The sequence below is a fragment of the Phocoena phocoena genome, chromosome X (genome assembly GCF_963924675.1).
Source record: "Phocoena phocoena chromosome X, mPhoPho1.1, whole genome shotgun sequence".
In the NCBI taxonomy this organism is placed as follows: domain Eukaryota; kingdom Metazoa; phylum Chordata; class Mammalia; order Artiodactyla; family Phocoenidae; genus Phocoena; species Phocoena phocoena.
In genome coordinates, this window is record NC_089240.1 from 15623426 (window position 1) to 15645519 (window position 22094).

The window sequence follows — 22094 nt, forward strand, 5'->3', positions numbered from 1 at the left end:
TTGGAAAGAGAATAACAGTTTATATTTCAAGGATCAAAAATCAGAATGGGGCTTCCCTAGTGGCGCAGTGGTTGAGAGTCCGCCTGCCGATGCAGGGGACAAGGGTTCGTGCCCCGGTCCGGGAGGATCCCACATGCCGCGGAGTGGCTGGGCCTGTGAGCCGTGGCCGCTGAGCCTGCGCGTCTGGAGCCTGTGCTCCACAACGGGAGAGGCCACAACAGTGAGAGGCCCGCGTACCGCAAAAAAAAAAAAAATCAGGATGGGTTCAGATTTCTCAGTAGCAACACTGATAGCTAGAAGACAATGAAGAGATGCTTTCAAAATTCTTAAGGAAAATTTATTTTCAATCTAGAATGCTATACCCAGCCTAACTCTCAAATGGAGAATTTGTAGATATTTTCAGACTTGAAAGGTCTCAACAATTTTACCCACCATGAACTGTTTCATAGGAAACTACTGGATGTCCTCCACCAAAATAAGATAGTAAGCTAAGAAAGAGGAAAAGTTGAGATACAGAAAACAGGAGAGCTAACAAAGGAGACAAGGAAGTCTCCCAGATGATGATGAAGGAACATCCCAGGATAAAATCTACATCCTGGACGTGGAGGGTGACCAGGCCAAAAGGGGCAGTGAACTCCAGAAACAAGCAAGTTAAGGGCTGTCATTACTGTGCCCTCTTCCATTGCACCATTTCTTAAAACCTACTGAAACTGTTCTAGAATGTATTCCACCAAAGGAATAAATTGAGAAAGGGGAACATGCCAGAATCAAGAAACAGGGAACCCAACTGAAGAGACAAGCAAAGGAGATTCCAAGGATTATAGTAAAGAAAAGACCCAGGATGCCAGGTATGCAAGAGGCTTAGAGTGCAATCAGCCAGATGGGAAGAAACTTCTGGACTCTACGAAAAGCAGTGGAACCGTGAGATTCATACATATGATTCACCTTGTGGAAATTTGTATTGCGAGGCCATTGGAAGGTGTAGAAAGGAAGCGAAGCAAACTAAAAGATAGGGCAACTGTTAACTTTAGAAAAAACGAAAAGGAAAAATGATAATGTAGTATATTATTATACTGAGTTGGGAATAATATTTGCATACATACAATGACAGAAATAGTGAATACTGAGTTAACTAAACCTTAGTACAACTGCATGGATAGGTTAGGGGAAGTGAAGCAGAGGAGTGGTGATTTAACACTGCTGAATTCCTCACCTGCACAAGAAAAAGTCAACAGATACTGAATAAAATCGATGCATCAAAGACAGCACTACAGACACATTATTTAGAAATATGTAAATACCAGGAGAAACAACTAAGAGTTGAAAGTGGTTGCCTCTAAGTAGAAGGACTGGGAGCAGCGAGGAAGGGAGAGGTGAGGCAGGAAACAGCTGCATTTTGTTGTCGTTTAGGATTCTTGGACTTCTACATTATGCTCATGCATTACTTTGATAAAAGAAGTTATTTTAACAGGCAGAAAAGAGTTAATAATGTACATGGAATTTCCAAACCCTTTGCTTTTGCCATCACGGAAAGTATATCCCGAGTGGAGTAGATGGCACTGAAAACATGGCTGTCCTCTGTCTTCTTACAAAGAGGTGGCAGATAGCACTTCGAGGATGTGCTTTGCAGGAGGTGGTTGATATACTGGTCAAGTTCATCCTGGCTTTCTATAATTACACAGGTAAGAAAAAGAGCCAATGAAAACAAGCTGCACAAATAACCTAAATGCATGACAGTGATTACGTGTAGCATGAAGTGCTGAGTAGATTTAGTGAAAGACAACATTTTGATATAGATATTTGACCTCCACTCTACCCCTGAAAAATAAAGAGATTTACATAGATAACGCATGTATTCATAAAGTTATTGTTTGGAAAAACTTCATCCTAGAAAAAGAAAATACAGGTCCAAATAGTGTTTACATCACATCATCCCAAGATGAGCTGAATATGTAGACAATGAGAGGGCCAGCAGCCAACATCTGATCTTTTGGTTTTAATTTGTCATGAGTGAGCTAAGCATTATGGAATCCCCAGCCGCAATCCCAAGTACTATCTAAAAGTGAAAAACAGGTCACTTCAACCCAAAACCTTCCTCAGTTTGAGAAATGTTATACACAAAGGACTTCATCACTTATATCCAGTCAAACCAAGATCATTCTACCATTTCTTTGAAAATTCAAGCAGTGTGTTTCTTTCTTTATATTTTGTGAAAAGTCCACATTCCTGAAACTCTTTGTCCCTCTAGGTTTAAAAAAGCCCCACTTTCACAGTTTAGGTTTATTAAAGTGGCATTTTATTCATTTTAATACGTGAAAGTTTCCAGAGACTCTTTTGTCATGTTAATTACAAATCCTTTTCTGTGCTTGAGTTTTAGGGCAATTTTATCACAATGCCAAGGTTTAAATAAATTCAGGGACCACCTGCAAAGGCATTCCAAGCCGTACCTTGATTATAGGTGTCTTCGAAATATCCTCCCAAATCTGAATCACTATCAGGACTGAAGCTCCCTTCACTGGTATCATCAAACAACTTCTCATCACAGTCTGGATCCAGGAAGGTCAGATACGTGTAGAAAGAGGTGGTGAGAAATTCCGAAAGACTCCCTAATTTTACTCTGCCAAGGAAACACTATGTTAGAGATATAGGTGGATGTGGACAAACTTCCACTATGAATCATCGAGAGACTTTTCAATAACCAGGTGGCACTTCTGCCAGAATCAGTAAGCACGTCACTCTGCAGATTGCCCCACACAAGTAGTCAGCCAAGACATTAAAATGAAAATTCAGTAGCAGGTATGAAGTGGAAGCACACAGCATATTAAAAGCCAAAATGCATCATGCCGATTTCTTATCCCCAAACCCAACACAAACAGAAATCTATTTTATTGAACCAACCAAAGTTTTACAAAACATACTGAGCAAACCACTTTTAACCAGAACCAACCCTCGGGTATTTTTCGCCCTAAAACAACTGGACCAGGACAAAACCACAAGCAACGATTCTTTGGGTGCCCTCGTGCTACCTTTTATGAGTCCCTACCACTCAGCCACACAAGGCCCGGGGGAGGGTGGGGGGAAATGTTGGAAGAGGCACGTCTCAGAGCCAAAATTCTCTCTAGAAAGAATGTGATGGCCGGGCCATCCCTGGATAGAGACAGTGGCCCAGAGGGGCCCTATTATCAGGCTGGGAAAAGTTCCACCGAAAACTGGGAGCTGGGTTTGGCAGTATGGGGTTCTGCTACAAAGGCAGCAGCCTCCGAGTTCTTGCTCCCTGAACCTGATTCACCCCCAGGTTCGGGGGGCAAGTGGGATGTCCACTGTACAGAAAGAAAGCGGGCACTACGTGCTTCTTAAAGTGTTAGATCTGGAGGCAGAAAAGTGTAGGATGCCTCGGAGCTACCAGCATCAGATTATGACTTGTTTAAAGGGCGTAGTTTGAGGAGAGTAAACAGAAGCGTGCAGTTCAAATGAATTCACAGGTGCCTGAGGGAGAGAAAAGCCTTCCCTTAAATCACGTAAAAACTTTCCCCCTAGAGCCCTGGGGTCAGTTCTAAGGATTGTTTTGCCCTGCGGTTGGAAACAGTAGGAGATGAGGTGGAGCCAGGGACCAGTTCCTCTCTGATGAAGTTGAAAGGAATCAGGTCAAAGGCGGAAAGGCTAAACCCTCTGATAGCAAGCGACCCCAGGTGGGTGCAGAGGGTAGAGTCTGGCATGTAGAGCGAGTTCGGTTTTTTAAATACCCTCAGACCTAAAAAAGAGACAAAATTACATTCAACTTTAATTATGAAGAACTAAGTAGGAAGGGTAGCTGATGGAGCCTAGGCATTCCTGTTTCTTTCCATGGTTCTCTGAATTGTTTGCCATACTCCGTAACCAGGAAGCCCTCCTGATTCCCGTAAGCCCTCATCCAGCTCGGTATGGTGGTTACAGCCCCGTTTCTGGATTCACACAGAGCTTCTGCACCTACTCATCTTGTGCCCCTGGCTCTCTGAGCCTACAGATCCTTGCCCATAAAATAGGAATACAGCCTGCACGACAAAGTGAAGACAACATGAGACAACAGGTGCAAAGCCACAAAGAACACACTGCAAGTGCTCAACTAACTGCACACGGTATCCTTTTGACAATGATTAGATTTCAGTTAAAGAATTCATTTTGGAAAACAGTTAATTATGGGCATATAGTATGGTCTCTCGGTTATGACACCATATGCCATGTGGTAACTTATCCAAGCTGGATATGAAATGTACGAAAGCAGATGCCAACTGCAGTTATGGCGCCAGCCCTGGGAGCTAGACAGCAGAATGCTGGGGATGGCCTCGCTGACACTCATGAGAGAGGCCAGGAGAAGCTTGGAGCGAGGGCCACTTCGAGTCTACAGCAAAACCCACAGCGAGCTTGGTGAGCAGAGGTGCCAAACCCAGTGCTTAGAAATCCAGTGACTCAACCCTGAGGACATCAGCCTAAGTGAAATAAGCCAGTCACCAAAAAAAACAAATACTGGATAAGTCCACTGAGACGAGACACCTGGAGACAGAAAGCAGACTGTAGTTGCCAGGGGCAGGGGTGGGGGGAGTTTCAGTTTTACAAGATGAAAAGAGTTCTAGAGATTGGTTGCAAACTACGTGAATATACTTAACGCAACCGAACTGTACACTGGAAAATGGTTAAGATGGCAATTTTTATGTGTATTTTATAATTTAAAAAAATTACTGTGGCAGCAGGGTCCCTGGTGTGGGAGGATGTGACAAGAAGGGCTGACTTCAACTCCCAAACACTTTTAGCAACTGGCACTCCATCGGGACCCAAACGGCAGTCTCCCCAAGCTTGGCAAAGGCCACACATTACTCGGGCCAGCTGCGTGGTGAGGTTATCCTGGGGCCCTTCTGGCATATTCCAGGAGATTCACAGAGATCAGGGCATAGATGCTACTGAGAAATCCTCTGCCTTGTGACAGTCATGGGGTACAAAAACAAAAGGGGTTTCCATGGGAGGTGAGCCCCCTATCCCTCAAGGTGCTTCACTGTAAAAGCTGGGAGCACCAGTTGGACTGTGGGCCTGCAAACCGGAATGGGTGTTGTTCCACGGAGGATGAGGGGACAGTGGTCTAGGGAGGCCCACTCAGGTGCTCTGGCTCGGAGGGCCACGAAGGAATTTGTAAAGTTCTGTGAATTATTCTTACGGCGTTAGCACACTCAAGTCAATTCCAGGAGTGATCTGATTATTGAGCACCGGCCAGATCCTAGGCCCTGGGTGTTTCCTAGCCTTTGAGTAGAAACAGACACAGCATCCCATACATGCATTCCGAGAGTGCCACTTCGGAGAGACTTGATATGTTCATCTCTCTATGCCCCAGGCCTCCTGGCGTCCATAAAAGCTTCACAAACACCCACCAACTGATGCTTAGAGATGATTCCAGTTTCACATGGGTGACTGGATTCGATGTTTTAACTCCCTTTTTACTCTAAAGCTCCACGCTTCTATGTTCGGCAAGTGATACGAAAAATGGGAGAAGGGCAGCAAAAGACTTTAAGAAAGGTCAACGTTACTTTTGCTTTTTAAAAAAAATCACAAATTACCTAGCTCCTCCAAAATATCCATCCTCTAGTTTTCGAATTGTAGAAAGAATAGCAGAATGAATATCTGAGCCATCGTTTGCTTAAAAAAAAAAAAAGATCAATTAGTTTACTTAATCTGGGAATACTTTGTTTCGTTATGCACTGAAACGTTTCCATCAACAAAATCTAATTAAAATATGTATGGCACAGAAGATTCCCGACCTAAGAAATCTAACTGCTAAGAACCCCCTTCAGTACTTAGCTCTGTCCATGGGATGCATTTTAAACATTTTGAAAAGGGTCCAAACCACCAGTGGGACATGAGTCAAGCAGATCAAGTTCATGGAGTTACTGAGCATGGTATGGGTGATGGGGAAGGTGAGCGTGGGTCTGCCCGTCATCCGCCAGCAGGTGCACAGGTAGGCTAGCTCGATCCTCAGCATCTCCACGATCATCTCATTGTCCAGGGCCAGGTAGAAGTGATGCTGGTCAGTGAACTGCAAGTCAGAAGACGCCAGGTTCAAGGCTGTCCTTCACTTCCCTCGACATAACCCCAGCTGTCATTCACGGCAGCACTAATCCTTGCATTTTGTTTCCAGAGAAGAGGCTCAACCCTGGCTGTAATCCGCCCCCATAATGGGGCTCTCCTCGCGATCAGACAAATCGATCTGTCGCCGGCCCAGGAGCCAGAGCTACGTTAGTGCTAGCGCAGAAGGGAAAGTTGCACAACGAGATCTATTTACAGCTCCTTGGATGGGGATTTAAGGACCTGCCCCAATACCGCTGTCCCTGAAAGTAAATCAGTAACTCCTTAATTCCTACACTGTCCAGGGCTGCTGGGCTCGGTGATGTTTTCCTAGGCCACTGAGAGCAGGTGAGACATGGAGAATGTGTTTACCTGATTCACGGCCTGGTTAATGTGAACTAAAGGCACTGTTGCCTGATGTTGATGAAAATCACTGTCGTCCTGGCCTCTGGACCAGTGCACGCTCAGTTCTGGTCTAAAATTTGTTACGAAGGGAAATAACTCACAAGATTTAAGCAAGCAGCACAGGCTGGGTGAAAAAGAGCAACTTGAGCCTACTGACCCATGACCCTACAGTCCAACTATGTCCCCAGATAGCTGGGCGGCTCTGCCCCGTGTTGACAAAGTGATCCCTCAGTTGGCCTTTCTAGCTGCCCAAATGGATGAAAAACACTTCGTTTGCATTCCACAGGACTAGTTTCCTTTGGAAACAAAAACTCTGAAGAAAGGTTCCATAATCAGTATATTCAGGATCCTGTCAAGGGGGTTGGGACCTAAAAAATCAGACTTCCCATGTGAGATTCTGCCGACAGAGGACCTGCTAACAGCCTAAGCAAGGGTTAAGGACTATTGCAATTAGGGCACAAGGGCTGCGAGTCAAGTGGCATGTCACTAGCGAATTTGTAAAGTGGTATGAATTTCATACTGGAAGTGATGGCATGCTCAATTCGATTCAAGCCGCATTTATTGAGCACCTACCACGAGTAAAGAATTGTATTAGGTACTGGGTGTCATCTTATGTCTCTGTTTGAATACACGCATGCACATTCTGCCACATTCAAAGTACCTCCCCAGACAGAAAAGACAGCTTAATAAACAGATGCTTGTTGCTTTGTTACTGGCCTGCTCTTCTCACCTGGGGTGTGAAAGTAAAGATTTGGTTCCTAATCACATATAGTTTAGATGTTCCAAGGACTCCGATGTGCCGATATGGTCGCCCACTCAATTTCATATTCTTATTCCGTCCTATTTAGAAAATAAAAGAGAAATTCGAGCTAGAGCAAATACAGTGACATCTAATCCAAGTGATTCTGGCTAAGACTGGGCTTATTTATATGTTAAACAACTCACTTTGGGGTTTGGTTTTTCTAATACTGTTATCCTTCTTTGGGACAAGGATGAATTAAAAACAAATCCCACCCCCTTCTTTTCATGCATATAGAAGAACAGCACCCGGTGCCACATCTATATGGAATAAAATTATTAAAAGGACTTTATTAATGTTCACTTTTTATTAATTTAGTATTGAACCATGATCCTAAACAAAGTCAGATTTTAGAAAAAGTAAAGAGAACCCATCTCCCATTTTAAAGGGTAAATGAGCATTTTCTTAGACCACAGATAAAATTTAGAAACATCACCAAGACATGAATGACTGTTCCAATTGTGACATTTCAAAGGTGGCTCCTTAGTTTACAAGAGCTGATGAATCACACTGCCACCTGTGGTGGCATCTCCTGAACAGGCATGAGAGGAATGTGCTTGGTGGCCATTCCTCTTCACGTGGAAGCTGTCAAACCACCTACTTTAGTGCTTTGCCCAATTCCTTTGAATTTACACATATCACAGTCTCCCCCAGACCCCAAACCTAGAACCGAGATGCCCCCTCGCCAAAAATGCCCTGCTATTTCCCCAAACCTACCAAGCTTGGCATATATGTGACTAAGAATCCGGCCTGGCTGGACTCGGATTGGATGAATGTCGGCAATACTCTGCAAGCTCACCCCATGTTTCCTCAGCAACTCCTTAATGTGCTTGTTTTCTGCCAGAACAGTCACTGTGAACAAGAACATAGCACCTGCATGAGACGGCGGCCCTCGTCCCCTCACACGGATGTGTGCTGCTGTCTCCTCTCCTCTCTGGCCTGTGACAGCATGCTCTCCACGTGCTGGGTGGTTTTGAAAGGGAGAGCACTTGTCCTGTCGCTCTTCCTGGTTTGCTCTGGCCTTGCCTCCCCTCAGCACCCACAGTGCATATTTATCAAGTGCCTTCAATGTGCAAGACAGTCGGGGACTTCTAGAAGTGGTCTTCAACGGGTCCCAAGATGAATTACCCATCTCAAATGACGTCTTGCTTCCCTGTGGGTCTGCATTTATTCGAAACCTGTCTTGTGTTCTTCTCACATGGGGTCAGGAGTGGAAACAGCTTTGCAAAGGGGATACCAGAAGAAGTCTGTGCCTCTGCTCTCAAAGACAGAAGAGCAATATAGTGGTGTGTGCAGCAGGGGATGCTCTGACCGAGGGGGAGGGAGGAGGAGGGCGGAGGAGATTTTATGCTCTGGAGAGAAGGAAAAGGGGGCCTACCAGTGGGCTGGTGGTAGTGGGGCAGCCTGGCCCACTGGGAAACACAGCACAGGGCCCCCCGCTAGTAGGGAAGAGCCACCCCAGAGCTGGGCCACGCACCCAGTGGGCCGGCCTGAGCCCCATCTCCAGTGAATGAGGCTGGGCATCTGACTCTCTAGCAGGCAAGGCTCTGGGATGCCTGGGATGTGGGGGCCGGAGGTGGGCTCAGACCCCCCCCATACCTGCTGTACCAGTACAGCTGGCTTTTAAGAGAAGGGACAGGGCTTCCCTGGTGGCACAGTGGTTGAGAGTCCGCCTGCCGATGCAGGGGACACGGGTTCGTGCCCCGGTCCAGGAAGATCCCACATGCCACAGAGCGGCTGGGCCCGTGAGCCATGGCTGCTGAGCCTGCCCGTCTGGAGCCTGTGCTCCGCAACGGGAGAGGCCACAACAGTGAAAGGCCCGCGTACCGCAAAAAAAAAAAAAAAAAAAAAAAAAAAAGAGAGAAGGGACAGTGCTTTGGCAAAAGGAAGGAGTCCTGGGGAGGGAACTGGAGAAAGGGAGTTCTGGCCACAGAGAGAGTGGCCGGTGCTGTGTCCACCTGCAGCTGAGCCTGCCAGGAACTGGAGGGGCTCGGGGCGGTGCTCAGGCCAGAGGAAAGACTTGGTTACTGTTAAGGTAGCTCCCTGAGCCCAACCACTGTACCCTCAGGCTGGTGGCACCTGAACGTATGATACATATAAATGCCACTGAGACCTGAATGTCACCTCCTTATATTTACATAGCACATGATGCGTTTCAAAGTATTTTAATATTCATGATCTCATCTGAGCTTCACAGCAAGGCCCTGAGGGGAAGCCTTGCTGCTCGACTGGCCAGCTGTAGCTGAGCAGGGACTGGAAGCTAACCCCCCAGGCCCCAGCATGGGAACATCAGCCATGCAGGACTGGGCGAGCAGCTTCCCTTAACACCCGTCTCTTTGGAAGATTACAACACCGTGCAGAGATCTCCACGTATCAGAGCCACAAGGCGGTCACTCTGTAGAAGTGACTCTTTCAGACGAGTGGCTCGACCAGACCTGTGCGCCTGGTGATCTGAGAGAGCTGCACGCAGAGAAGTTTCTGAAACTGCACTTCTCCTTCCTCCAGACCACAGCCTCTGATATTTTCTACTGTTTTCTTCTATTGCATTAAAAAAAAAAAAAGGGGTGCTCAGGATCCATCGATGCACCCCAGCCTGCAATTGGAAGAGCGGCCTTGTGGACTTAAGGGATCACTTAGCAGCATGTGCTCTGGTGACGGGCAGAGACTGTGGGGTCAGGCTGGATCACGCCACCTGGATGTCAGAGCTGGGTTTGCACCTCCAGCTGTCAGCCGTGGGTCCCTGAGTAAGTTAACCCCTTAGCCTCATGTGTAAGAGGGGGATGATAATCACGATCGTCACACTTTCTACCTGACCGGAATGTTGTGATGGTTGGGTGCGTCTCTCGGTGGGCCTGGGGCACAGTATTGACTGGGTGATGACCTGCACGACCTCTGCTGTATCACGGACAGGCAGCCAAATGCATCCGTGGCCACAGAGAGGGTTGCCCTTCATTTGCTCAATAATTGTTTTTAATGTATTGAATGCGTGTGTATCAATCAACATAGAAGCTACAAAAATGATAAGGCCCTTGTCCTTAAGAAATGTACAGTGTCCTCTAGAGGACACAAGGCGTAGTCACGACACGCTATGATACTTAGCTGGTATATAAGTCACTCTATGAGGTTTGTGAGCTCCTGGGGAGTCCTTCCTAGGAGGGGAAGTAGGGAGAGGAATCGGCCAGCAGGGAGCATTCTAGGCCTGGCCCTGCACTGAGGGCTTTCCCTGTGGATCTCAATTCCTCTCAAGACCACCCTGTGAGAGAGCACCGGTCAGGAGAGCCCGAGGCACACAGAGGTGAAGTCACATGGCTAGTCAGAGCCAGTGCCGCAGCAGTAGCCCAGGTTGGCCTTGCACTTCTGCGGAAGAGTTGCCGGCTGGAGAGGAGGGGAGATGGGTGGAGGGAGGTGAAAACATGGGCCTGCAGCTCTGGAAAGAAGTCAGACCTCCAAGGGAGGAACGAGTGAACCCTCATTTGGGTTTTGAGTTTTCAACAAGGTCACATTCTACTTTTTAAAGAATAGCAGTTATGAAAAATGATGCTCAATGAATCACTTGTGCCCCAGTTGCAATCAAGGTTTAGATTCAAGAAACAATTGCTTTGTAGAAAGTAACTTTGTGATCGGAAGCAGCTGTTACAGAACATATTTCACAGAACTAATACATGCTAAAACATATACACATGCAGATTTTTAAAAATTACATAGGAACACTTCGCTTTAAAAATAACATTGGTTTTACAAAGTTAAATATGAATAGTAAACATGCTCACAAACCTTGTACTACGACATCAGGTTTGACGGAAGTGGAAAATCTTCTATTTAAGGGATCAATTTCACCAGTGGCAAGGAATCCCTAGGAAAAGAGGAGCATTAACACTATGAAATACTGATTAACTGAAATTTCACCTTAAACCTAAGTTTGAAAATAAAGTATTTGGGGGCTCAAAATCTTCAGTGTTTTATTCCTTTATCATTTTTCAAGGCAAATGCTTATTTTCTCTGAACTACAGTATACCATTTAGATGGCACTGATCAATGTATTGCGTTTTTGGCACCCAGCTCTCCAGGGCTAGTCAGAGACGCCAAAGTTGTGTGAGTGAAAAGAACAAGGGTAACTCATGCTTCCTGAGCCCTTACCCTGCTCCAGGTACCGTGCTGAGCCCTGTACATGCACTGTCACACAGGCCTCCTAACAGGGAGGCACTACCATTTGCACATCTTACAGGTGGGGAAACCGAGGCAATGTCCTTAGGGTAAGGACTTGGCCCAGAGTTGACTGTCCTGAAACACAAAACTCCCCTGCCTGCTGGCAGAGTGCTCTTTGAATGTGAATCTCCTCATATTTTCTATAAATGATGGGAACCTTAAGAGAAGGTGTTCTGGGAGTTCTGAGGAGAAGTTGGACCTAATGCTGGGCCTAGATGAGGGCCTTTACATTGAGAGGAGGAAACAAAAGCAAGTGTGTTTCCCATGTCACTGATACAGAAATCAGAGCTGCACCATATTGCAGAGATGATAAAGCCCAACTTCTTTACTTTAAAGATGAGGAAACGTGAAAAAAAACCCTATATTTAAATAAAGCTGTACAACATTAAAAAATAATAATAATAAAGATGAGGAAACCGAGGCCCAGGGAGATTAAGAGACCTGCCCGAGGTTAAAGAGCTAGTCAGAGGCAGGGCTGGCTTTCCAAAGGAGATATATGTGCTTCCCTACTCATAAAGACAAAAGTATAAGACACAGTCTCCACCCCCAAGAACATGTCCATGAAACTGCGGAGATGATCACATCCATGAAGCAACTACTCCATCTCAGCACCTAAGGGCCACTTGCACTGTGAGAGCTTCACTTGGGTCTTCCTTTCACCCACCAGGAACTCCAGTGACATCCAACCCATTGCTCCCCTGGCTCCCCCGCCCCCCACACCCCTCCCCAGGGGTCCAAAGCATTCAGCTGGGCAGGATCCTCCCAGGAAAGATGAGCCATCCGATAAAAATCACTCACACTTAGGACTGGGGAGGGGGATTCATTTTTAGCTGGCACAAAAGCATTTGTATTTTAAAAACTTAAACCTGGGGGCAAGAAAATGCTTAACAAGGAGGAATGAGTCAGAGGCAGCAGACCTTCTGTGTGGCGGTGTTACTGGCTGAGGGAGCGGCCGACACAAAATCCACGACAGAAGAACCAGCCCGCTGCCCCTTCCTGGAGAGAGCACTGGAGCGTCAGAGTCCTCCTGCTTCCTGCACCTAAGACCGTGTGGAGTAGTCCCCCAAACCCTGCATCTTTCATACATGTGCTGATCCTGGCTGAGAAGTCTCCGGCCCTCCTACCGACCATCAACTCAACCAGGTTCTAGCCACAGACCAGGAATGCTGGTGGGAAGGGGCGCTGGGGGAGGGACAGAGAGTGCTTGGCTTGCAGCTAAGCCCAAAACGGTTTACTATAAATACGGACACAAGCCTAGGTCTCAAGCCTCAGAGTCAACCCCAACCAGTTGACCTGAAGGCCACGAAGATGCCAAAGACGGGCGACTTCCCTCGCGGGCGGTCCAGTGGTTGGGACTTCACCTTCCAGTGCAGGGGGTGTGGGTTCCATCCCTGGTCGGGGAGCTAAGATCCCACATGCCTCGCGGCCAAAAAAACAGAACATAAAAAACAACAACAACAAAAAAAAACCACAGAAGCAATACTGTAACAAATTCAATAAAGATTTTAAAAATGGTCCACGTAAAAAAAAAATCTTAAAAAAAATTTAAAAAGAATGTAATCTTAAAAAAAAAAAAAGATGCCAAAGATATTCATAGCCACACGGAGCAGAGAGCCCCTGTGTTCTTCCAGGGCCCCCTGAACTTCCAATCAGATGGTTTCCAGTCTGTGAAGCCCCCAAGTCCCTTACCTCTGCCAACAGGGAGCTGAGGATGTACAAGGACTGACCCCACAGATGGGGCAGCTTCCCCAGAGGAACTCTGTCCACCGTGTGAGGATTCTTATACTCGTCATCTACCTGGCAAAGAGAGGAAAACCCGAAGTCAGAATGTCAGAGGAGAAAATGGCCAACGTCACTACATGGGGAGCGCACGGAGGATTTACAAAATGCCACTCATTCGATCCTCCAAACCAATTCTATGCGAGAGCTGGGATAAGGAGGCCATGGAGGCTGAGGCCCTTGCGCGGGGGGCCACGTGGCTAAAAGCAGCAGAGGTGGAACTCAAACCCAGGCCTGGTTCCAGCCAGTGCTCTTCCCGCAAGCACACTGATGGCAAAAGGCAGAGAGATAGGCACTGGAAACTGGGCCTGCTGTCTTTGAGCACAGCTCTGGGCAACAAGAAATGTCACAGCTCGTACTTATATTTGGTTGCATTATGGGTACAATGATCTAAAACATCAGCCAACAGTCATGGCAGTGTAGTTCTGGATGCTGAGTCAGGTTTCTATCTTGCTCTCCTCAGGGGTTCATAAACTCAGTGTGCAGATGCAAGAAAATTACCAGAAGGTGGCGCTATTTATTGAGAAAAACAACTGTATTATTAGATCACTAATTTTCCATCAGGGACTCAAAAAGCTGAATCCATTGGGGGCTTTTGACTCACCAAAATAAGCTACAGTTCTCTTTCTGATGGACAGTGCTGGCTACGTGTTGTAAAAGGCTGCAATTTTCTCTGTTGTAAACTCCATGCTGACCTTTGGGTTTTGGGTCATTACAACGTTCGTTGGTTGGGGGAATGTTAGTGACCACTTTCTTCTCCAGAAAACATAAGCCAATTGAAGGAAATAGGAAACACATCTTTCTCCAAAGGGGAAAATCACATCATGAGACGAGCCATTCTCTGCTTGTGAATTAATCAGTGATGTTGTTAATATATGCAGTAAATTTTTTAAATTTTTCTGTAGTAAACTGAGAAAAACTTAAGCTTATAAACGGAACAGAATTAAATGTTACCAGTAATCAAATAATCAAATAGGATAATATGTGGAGGGAGATTCTCCAAAACATCATTGTGGTTATATTTGGGAAGTAAGATTCGGCAGAAATATTTTCTTTCTATAGAATCTTGTATGTTTTGCAGTATGCAGAATTACTTTTACAGTCAGATTGTACATTAAAACTTTTTGAAATGTAAGTACTGTTAAGAAAGATTACATAGATCTGGAATGGGAAAGAGTCGATGCAAAGAACAGAAGGTAGACAAGATATCTGGGTCAAAAGACAGCTTGGCTCTGCCCTCCTCCCACCCATTGCTGGCTCCTGCCTCCCCGTGGAGGTATGTGTCTCCCCCTCTCCACCTCAGTCCTTCCAATCTGCTTGCAGGTCCTCTAATGCACCAAGCCTTTGCCGCCGGTGGTCCTCTGCCCTCCATCCCATGGATTCGCTCCTCCGACCCCCCTAGCCTGCAAGTTCGCAGAGGCAGAGCCAGCGTCATGACCCCTCTGTACCCCAGTACCTAGCCTGCTGCCCAGCCCGGAGCAGCTGCTCCAAGCAAGTCTGCTGGGTACGCTTGCGTTAGTCTCGAGCTGTCCAATGGAGGCCCCATGGGTGGTGGCGCCTTGCAAAAGCCTGTCCACCTGAGGAAGTGAGTGACGCTGAAAGTCAGGCTGGATGGTGCCTTGGCCCAGAGCTGTGGCCACTCCAAGGGTGAGGCTCTTTTTCTAATTTGCACAAAGGTGCCATATGGGTCGGGGCAGCCCTTGTCTGTGGTGGTCTCTGCATGTTACTGTGATGTGATGGGTGAACCTTCCCAGCTGTCATCCAGAACCAGCACAGATACAACCTGTGCTCAAAATAAAAGAATGTTCAAAACCGGTGCCTAGCTGATGTGTAAACACACTGGATAAAGGAGGATACTGAAATGACAAGTACAAGCCCAAAGGTCAGTGTAGAGATCAGAAAAGTTGCAGAGTAACCCTTTACAACATGTAGCCAGAACTGTTCACCAGGAAGAAAAGGAGAGCTTGTAACACCTAGCAGTTACTACAGTCAGGAAATATGCCTTTTAGTAGAACATGGATAGATGGTTGTTCTCTATCATAAAACAGGTAAAATGCCCCTGAAGCTATTTATTTTCCCTTGCTATGCTTTCAGGTTCCAAATTACGGCCCATTACCAACTTTGTTTCGTCAAGTGCCTCAATACTGGAAAAGGGGCAACCTGAACACGCAGTTGCTAGGAAGTAACTACCCAGCCCCCACTGTCAGCCCCCCCCCACCACATACACATCACACATAGTAAAATGAATACGTTTGCAGGCAACCTAGGTTTCTAACCGTTAGAAAGAAAACAGCCCCTGCAGGCTCCATGGCCTGATCTCTACAGTGAGGGACCGTCCATCCCCTGGAAATGCACCACCCACTAGGAGGCAGCGTGGGGTTGTGAGGAGGCCCTGAACCTGGGGTCTGGTTCCAGGCAGAGCCCAGTGCTGTCTGAGCTCTGCCTCTATGAACTGAGGCAGATAATTTCAAAGGCCTTTGCCAGTCCCCTGACCATGTGCTCGTGGGCCTGATTCAATCACAAACTCGTAGACCCAAGCTGCTGTGTGACAGCAGGGTTACGCTCTAGTGCAGGCCCTGTCAACCGGGGGACGGACACTGCTTTCTGAAATCTCTTCCTCCCCAAAATGCAATAATGAAGCTTTGAAGCAACAGGAACATTCAAAAGAGAAATAGCCTTGAATAGAAAATTCTTTTCTGCTAAACATGAGATATGTATGGGGAAATCTTCCCATTGAGATATATAGGTCCATCATGACCCAAGCTAGGAAAGTGGATAGAAAAAACGATCTTTGGGCATCTTCTTGGAACTGGCCAGTTTCCCTCTTCATGATATAGAATGGTTTCTAAGTGATTACTCAAGCTCTAGCTCAGGAACTGCTTGACTCAAAGGAAGAGATTCTCAGCTACCCTATACAGGCACACCTCGGGTCCAGACCACTGCAATAAAATGAATATAAAGGGAGTCACGCAAATTTTTTGGTTTCCCATTGCATATAAAAGTTATGTTCACACTATACTGTAATCTATTAAGTGTGAAATAGCATTTTGTCTAAAAGAAATGTACGTATCTTAATTTAAACATTTTGTTGCTAAAAAATACTAACCATCATCTGAACCTCCATGAAGTTCAGCAGTAGTAACACTAAAGATTACTGATCACACGTCAGCATAACAAACATAGTAATAATGAAAAAGTCTGAAACGTTGTAAGAATTACCAAAACGTGACAGAGACACGAAGTGAGCAAATGCTATTGGAAGAACTCAATTAAGGGTTGCCACAAACTTCAATTTGTTTAAAAAATAAAACGCAGTTATCTGCGAAGTTGCAGTAAAGCGAGGTATGCCTATACATCTCTCCCCCTCTCCCAGGGAGATTCTGTCTGGTTTCTTCTTCCGTGGAAATGTGTGAGAACGTGGTGCCTAATAGTGTTCTGTGCTTTTTAGGGCCTGTGTGGCCTTGGGCTCAGAGAAGGACAAGTATCCTCTGAAAGTCCTCAACTAACGCCTCCCTTGGGCACCAGCCAGGTCAAGCATGGCTCCAAAGCCGTAACTCCTGTGATAAACAGGAACACTACTGAAGGCTTTAGAAACCACTTCTCCTGGAGAAAAAGTGTTAGGTCTGAAGGGCGAATGAAAAATACCAAAATGCCAAGCACCATCTCACTTTGTATTAGATAAACAGCACCTGGTTACCTTGTTAGGCGGGACGGCGTAGAGTTCAGGCATCAGGTGGATCCCGTTCTTGCCTCTGATTAATATTCCCTCCAGGGCCTCTCGGTATTCTTGGACCTGGAAAATAGCCCCATCCCCCACGGTAGGAAACAGCAGTGCAACACAGAAAAACAGCTCTCTTGGCAACAAACAGATCAGAAGTAGGACACAAGGCTAAGAAATGCACAAATACCTTCAGCTCAAGGACTGCAGGAGGAAGCTGGACTCTTGCTGACAGCAAATGTTAGGAAGAGCTAAATGCGACTAGCCTTTTTTTTTTTTTTTTTTTTTTTTTTTGCTGTACGCAGGCCTCTCACTGTTGTGGCCTCTCCCGTTGCGGAGCACAGGCTCCGGACGCGCAGGCTCAGCGGCCATGGCTCACGGGCCTAGCCGCTCCGCAGCATGTGGGATCTTCCTGGACTGGGGCACGAACCCGTGTCCCCTGCAACGGCAGGCGGACTCTCAACCACTGCGCCACCAGGGAAGCCCCGACTAGCCTTTTATGTGTTGTCTTTAATTCGTGATTTAAATACTTCACTCTTAACTTCTCACATATTTAAATTTTGTCTCACCAGCTAGACTATAAGCTTTATGGAGTGGAGGCCAGATCTTAAGCAGTGCATCCACTTCCACCTGTTGGTAGTTTTCCACTGAAGAAGCCCTCGTTCAAACATTTATTGCTCGCGAAATATTTGCTGAACGAATAAGATGTGAAGAAAAGTGTAGGTACTATGATGCATGTACCCCAATTTTTAGGATGTGCTACTCAGTAAAAGCTGTTGATGTAAACATTTCTATTAGATTAAAAAGGCAGCGATAAAACCCTATACGTTAAAGGGGAAATGGAGAGATAAAAACCTATACATTAAAAGGGAAATGGAGAGAAAAGAACCCTTAACAGCCACTCAGCTATTTGACACATTTCATCTTTGGAGAGCCCAGTCAAATGCCTTCCAGATCTCATTTTCTTTTCGTTTGAAATTTATGGACCGCAAAGCACGACAGGGCGCATCACTTTAAAATGTGACTGGGCAGCAAGTGGAAGAGACAGCACAGGGGGCTAAGAGAAGTAAATTCTGTGAGACCTACAAAATAAGGTACTAAACAGGCTTTTCTGTCTCCTTAGCTTTTTTGTTGTTGTTTCTGATAATTTTCAAGCTTGTTCATAATTGAAATTCCAACTCAATCTTTTTGAGATCTTTCAGTCTTGGGATAAAAAGACAGAAAACGTTAAGAACCGAGATAATCACTGAAGCATAAGAGAATCAACAAAGAGGGAACATTAATATTTGAAATTTACTGCTGCTTCTGAAACACCTCTGCATTCCTCAATAGAGGCAGCTTTCAAAAACTAAAACGAATCTTAGATTGCATATCCTACCCCAGAACATGAGACCTGAACAGATTAAAAAAACAGCAAAGTGTTTGAGTTTGTCAGCCCCGTAAACTTCATGAGGACAGGTCTGTTCTGCTCACCAAAGTATGCACGGCAGCAAATGCTAAAGAAATCTGTCTCGAACAAATGAATGCTGCACTAACAAATATTCACTGAGTACTTACTATGTACTAGGCGTGGGGCATACACCAGTGAACTGGAGAGAGACCACCTCTACCAGGGTCCTTTGACAACTAAGTGGGAAATACTGTTACAGGTGCCAAACGGTTGTAAGAACCGTGGGGCATATAAAAGGGGCACCTGACCCAGCTTTTAGGCTTTCTGAAAGAAGAGACACTTAAAACGAATCACGTGAAGGAGGGTGGGGAAGTTGGGGGTTGAAAGCATATCCTGGGCATTTGAGAGAAGGGGAGAGACAGCATAGCCTGCTCAAAGGACTGAAAAAGTTTCCATGTGCTTGGATTACAGAACTCAAGAAAGGAAATAAGTAACAAGAAATTGGGGGTACACTGGTGAAAACGAGGGCCCGATCTTATGGGATCCTACAAAACATGTGAAGAGCTTGTACCTCATCCCAAAAGCAGTCAGGAAGCCATTCAAAGCTTCTAAGCAAAGCAGTAGCATAGTCTCTTTCTTAATAAGATCACTGGCAATGGTGTGGAGAAACAGCAGGAAGCGAGGCTGGGAGACCAGTTAGGAGGCTGACACATTAATTAAGACATTAGCTAAGAGTACCCTTAAGGATGGCAAAAGCACTGCTGGTCTGAAAAGAACAGCAGCAACAACAAAACCTGTGTGTGGAAGACTGGTGGCCCCCGACGACCCCAGCCTCCTAGTCCTCCAGCCTTCATGTAGGGCCCTCCCCTTGAATGACTTACGATAAAAGGCCCTCAGATGTAACATATTGGGTTAGGCTAATCAACAGAGAATTTCCTGTCACCTGTTTTATCCTAAGCCGAAATTTGGTCCTCTCCTTGTGTCCTCAGATTAAAAAAAAAAAATGACCCTGGCATCTACCCTTGTCAAGGTTCTACATGGCCAGGATATTATAGAAACCATATTTACTTTTCCCAGCCTGTGTCCCTTCCATATTTAATATCTAATTGTTTCAGCCAAACTGATAATGATCAAGACACTCCAATATGGAAAAAGGTAAGACACTTGATCCCTGCCTTATCCTATATAAAATCCCTAAAAATAAGAGCCTAAGTTTTAACAATGTGTGGCAATCTATGTGCCCCCTCAGGCTACATCTCTGTCTATGGTTTACCCATCTTGGGCCTATGGATGCCTTGACAGCTGGCACATAGGTGGTATTTGTTTATTGGGATCAAAATATTAACCTGAAACTGGGAACAAGCGAATATTTTCAAATGAGTGCTGAACAGTTTCATTTCACAAGCCCTAGTTGGGTCTATGCCCCTTATCGGCAGGAAGTATCCAGAGTGGTAATCTCCCTTCTTCCCTCAAGATGGAGGAATGATCAAAAGATAGGGTGGGGCTTTCCTGGTGGCGCAGTGGTTGAGAGTCCGCCTGCCGATGCAGGGGACACGGGTTCGTGTCCCGGTCCGGGAAGATCCCACATGCCGCGGAGCGGCTGGGCCCATGAGCCACGGCCGCTGGGCCTGCGCGTCCGGAGCCTGTGCTCCGCAACGGGAGAGGCCACGACAGTGAAAGGCCCGCGTACCGCAAAAAAAAAAAAAAAAAAGATGGGGGGACTGAAACCAAGCATAATCATTAGTCAAATCCATTTTACCTGTAACCCGCCTTCACTAATCAAAGTCCTTTTAAGACTTGCAAGTCCTCCAAGCAGCACTTTGCCTGAATAATATGACGTTTGCCCGAGTTGTTGTAGGAACTTGGAGTCAGCTGTGTCTGGTTCCAACTGAGCTGGTTAAGACTGGTTAGGACCACTGACCCTCCAACTGGGCATGCCCAAGTGTCCGCTGACCTTTTGGCATCAGAGGGCTGAAAACTCTACCCTCAGAGCACGCTAAGCACCTCCATTTTGGAACATGCAGAGCCCTGTAGCCTAGTTACACTTGGGCAGAATGACAATTACTGCACCTTTTTCCAATCACCTTTCCCCAGCCTCAGACCGCCCTGCTGCTTTATTCTTTATCCCATAAATACACCGAGCCCCTTGCCTTCGCTCAGGTAGACCTGAGACTTTCTCCTTGCATGGCTGCCTTGCGAATAAACCCTCTTTTTGCTGCAAACCTCGGCATCTCGGCGTTTTGGCTTGCTTGCTGCTCTCTGGCAAAACAAACCTGGTTTGGCAACAATAGCCCTTAAACAACAGAATGCAACAGATGTGACACTTCGCCAGTTCCAGGCCTAAACCTTAAGAAAGCTTGGCAGCTTCTGCTTTCGCGTTCTGGGAGAAGATGACCACCATGTAAAAAGCTTAACTGTCCAGAGACTGCAATACTGTAAGAAGCTCAAGCTAGCTACGTGGAGAACTAAGGTCTGGGCCAACAAGCTGCCAACCATGTAAGGGAGGCCATCTCGGATGTAGATCCTCCGGCCCCACTGAACCATCCCAGGTGACAATAGGTGAAGCAGAGAAAACCTGTCCCTGCTGAGCCTTGCCCCAATTGCAGAATAATAAGCAAACAAAACAGTTGTTTTAATTCACTAAGTTTTAGGCAAGTTTGTTAAGCAGTGACAGATAACTGACGCAGTGCCCTGAATTCCTGCATAACCCTATGTTCTAATAATAACCAGCACACCAGTGGAATGAAAACGCTGATTACCAACACAACAGCCAGCATTTTCTCACCTGAACAGCATCACCGTTGAAGACCCCATCTATTATGAAATAAGTCCAGAACACAGGCCATTCACATTCAATGTTTTCAAAGAGCTTGAGTTCAGCAGGGTCATAATGCAATCGGTTTGGGTCCTGGAACCAAGCAGGTAAACCCTCTAAAAGGTAACGTCAGATTACATACATAATACCATTGTACCTCACTGGGTGTCCCTTGCTTTCTGATTCAATGCAGCTTTGAGGCTGGCATAATTAGGATTCTGCTATAATGGGGAGATGCTATTTTTGGCAGTTTTCCATGGTAACATTTCAGAAAAGTAAATCAAATGTACACAACACTCCTGGGTAGTTTATTATTTAAAGCTTACTATATCTCTATAACAAATAAATAGCAATTTGCCTCTCACAGTGCTGGGCAGACTATCTGTTTTACTGATATCATTATATCAGTCACTATGGCAAAGGAACCCAAGGAGGCCACAGGTAGCCTTTTAAAAAAACGTGTGAGCCACAGAACTGTTTGTCCTTGTCTAAAAGCTGGTTTTAAACCACCAGCTTGCTGTCCTCCAGATGATATTACTATTCTATTGCCTAACTCCAGCTTGCTGACTCCAAAATTAAGACTTGCTTCCAATATTCCAACATGTAAGTTTTATATTCCAACATGTAAATTTTATAATCAACAGAGGGAGAACACCACAGTGGCAACTTAGATGTGAAGCAGTTAAGGAATCAGAAGAAACAATCTTTAAATACAACCTCTCTTGGGGTTTTATAACCATCTCGAAGGAAGCGACAGCATCCATAACGCCCCTAAGAAGATAAAGAAAAAAGATGCATTTGATGAAACAGAATTTCTTTGCCTCTTTGATTCAAGTCAGCCCTTCACCCCCTTTCCCATGAACCTTTTAGTAACAAAATGGGTACCAAATGCTCT

At 45.9% G+C, this 22094-nt stretch overlaps 1 protein-coding gene across 2 annotated transcripts in view; it reads right to left on the reverse strand.

Moving 5' to 3' along the window:
* PHKA2 (phosphorylase kinase regulatory subunit alpha 2) overlaps positions 1-22094 on the reverse strand; it is an 81837-nt gene that overhangs the window by 17161 nt on the left and 42582 nt on the right. For both annotated transcript variants that reach the window (XM_065901024.1, XM_065901023.1), the window contains exons 9-19: positions 21917-21970; positions 21170-21292; positions 16974-17069; positions 13187-13294; positions 11066-11144; positions 8009-8143; positions 7223-7332; positions 5914-6058; positions 5583-5661; positions 2448-2617; positions 1495-1668 (exon numbers count right to left, since the gene is read on the reverse strand). In XM_065901024.1, the coding sequence (XP_065757096.1) occupies positions 1495-1668; positions 2448-2617; positions 5583-5661; positions 5914-6058; positions 7223-7332; positions 8009-8143; positions 11066-11144; positions 13187-13294; positions 16974-17069; positions 21170-21292; positions 21917-21970 (1273 nt within the window). The remainder of the gene's footprint in view (positions 1-1494; positions 1669-2447; positions 2618-5582; positions 5662-5913; positions 6059-7222; positions 7333-8008; positions 8144-11065; positions 11145-13186; positions 13295-16973; positions 17070-21169; positions 21293-21916; positions 21971-22094) is intronic.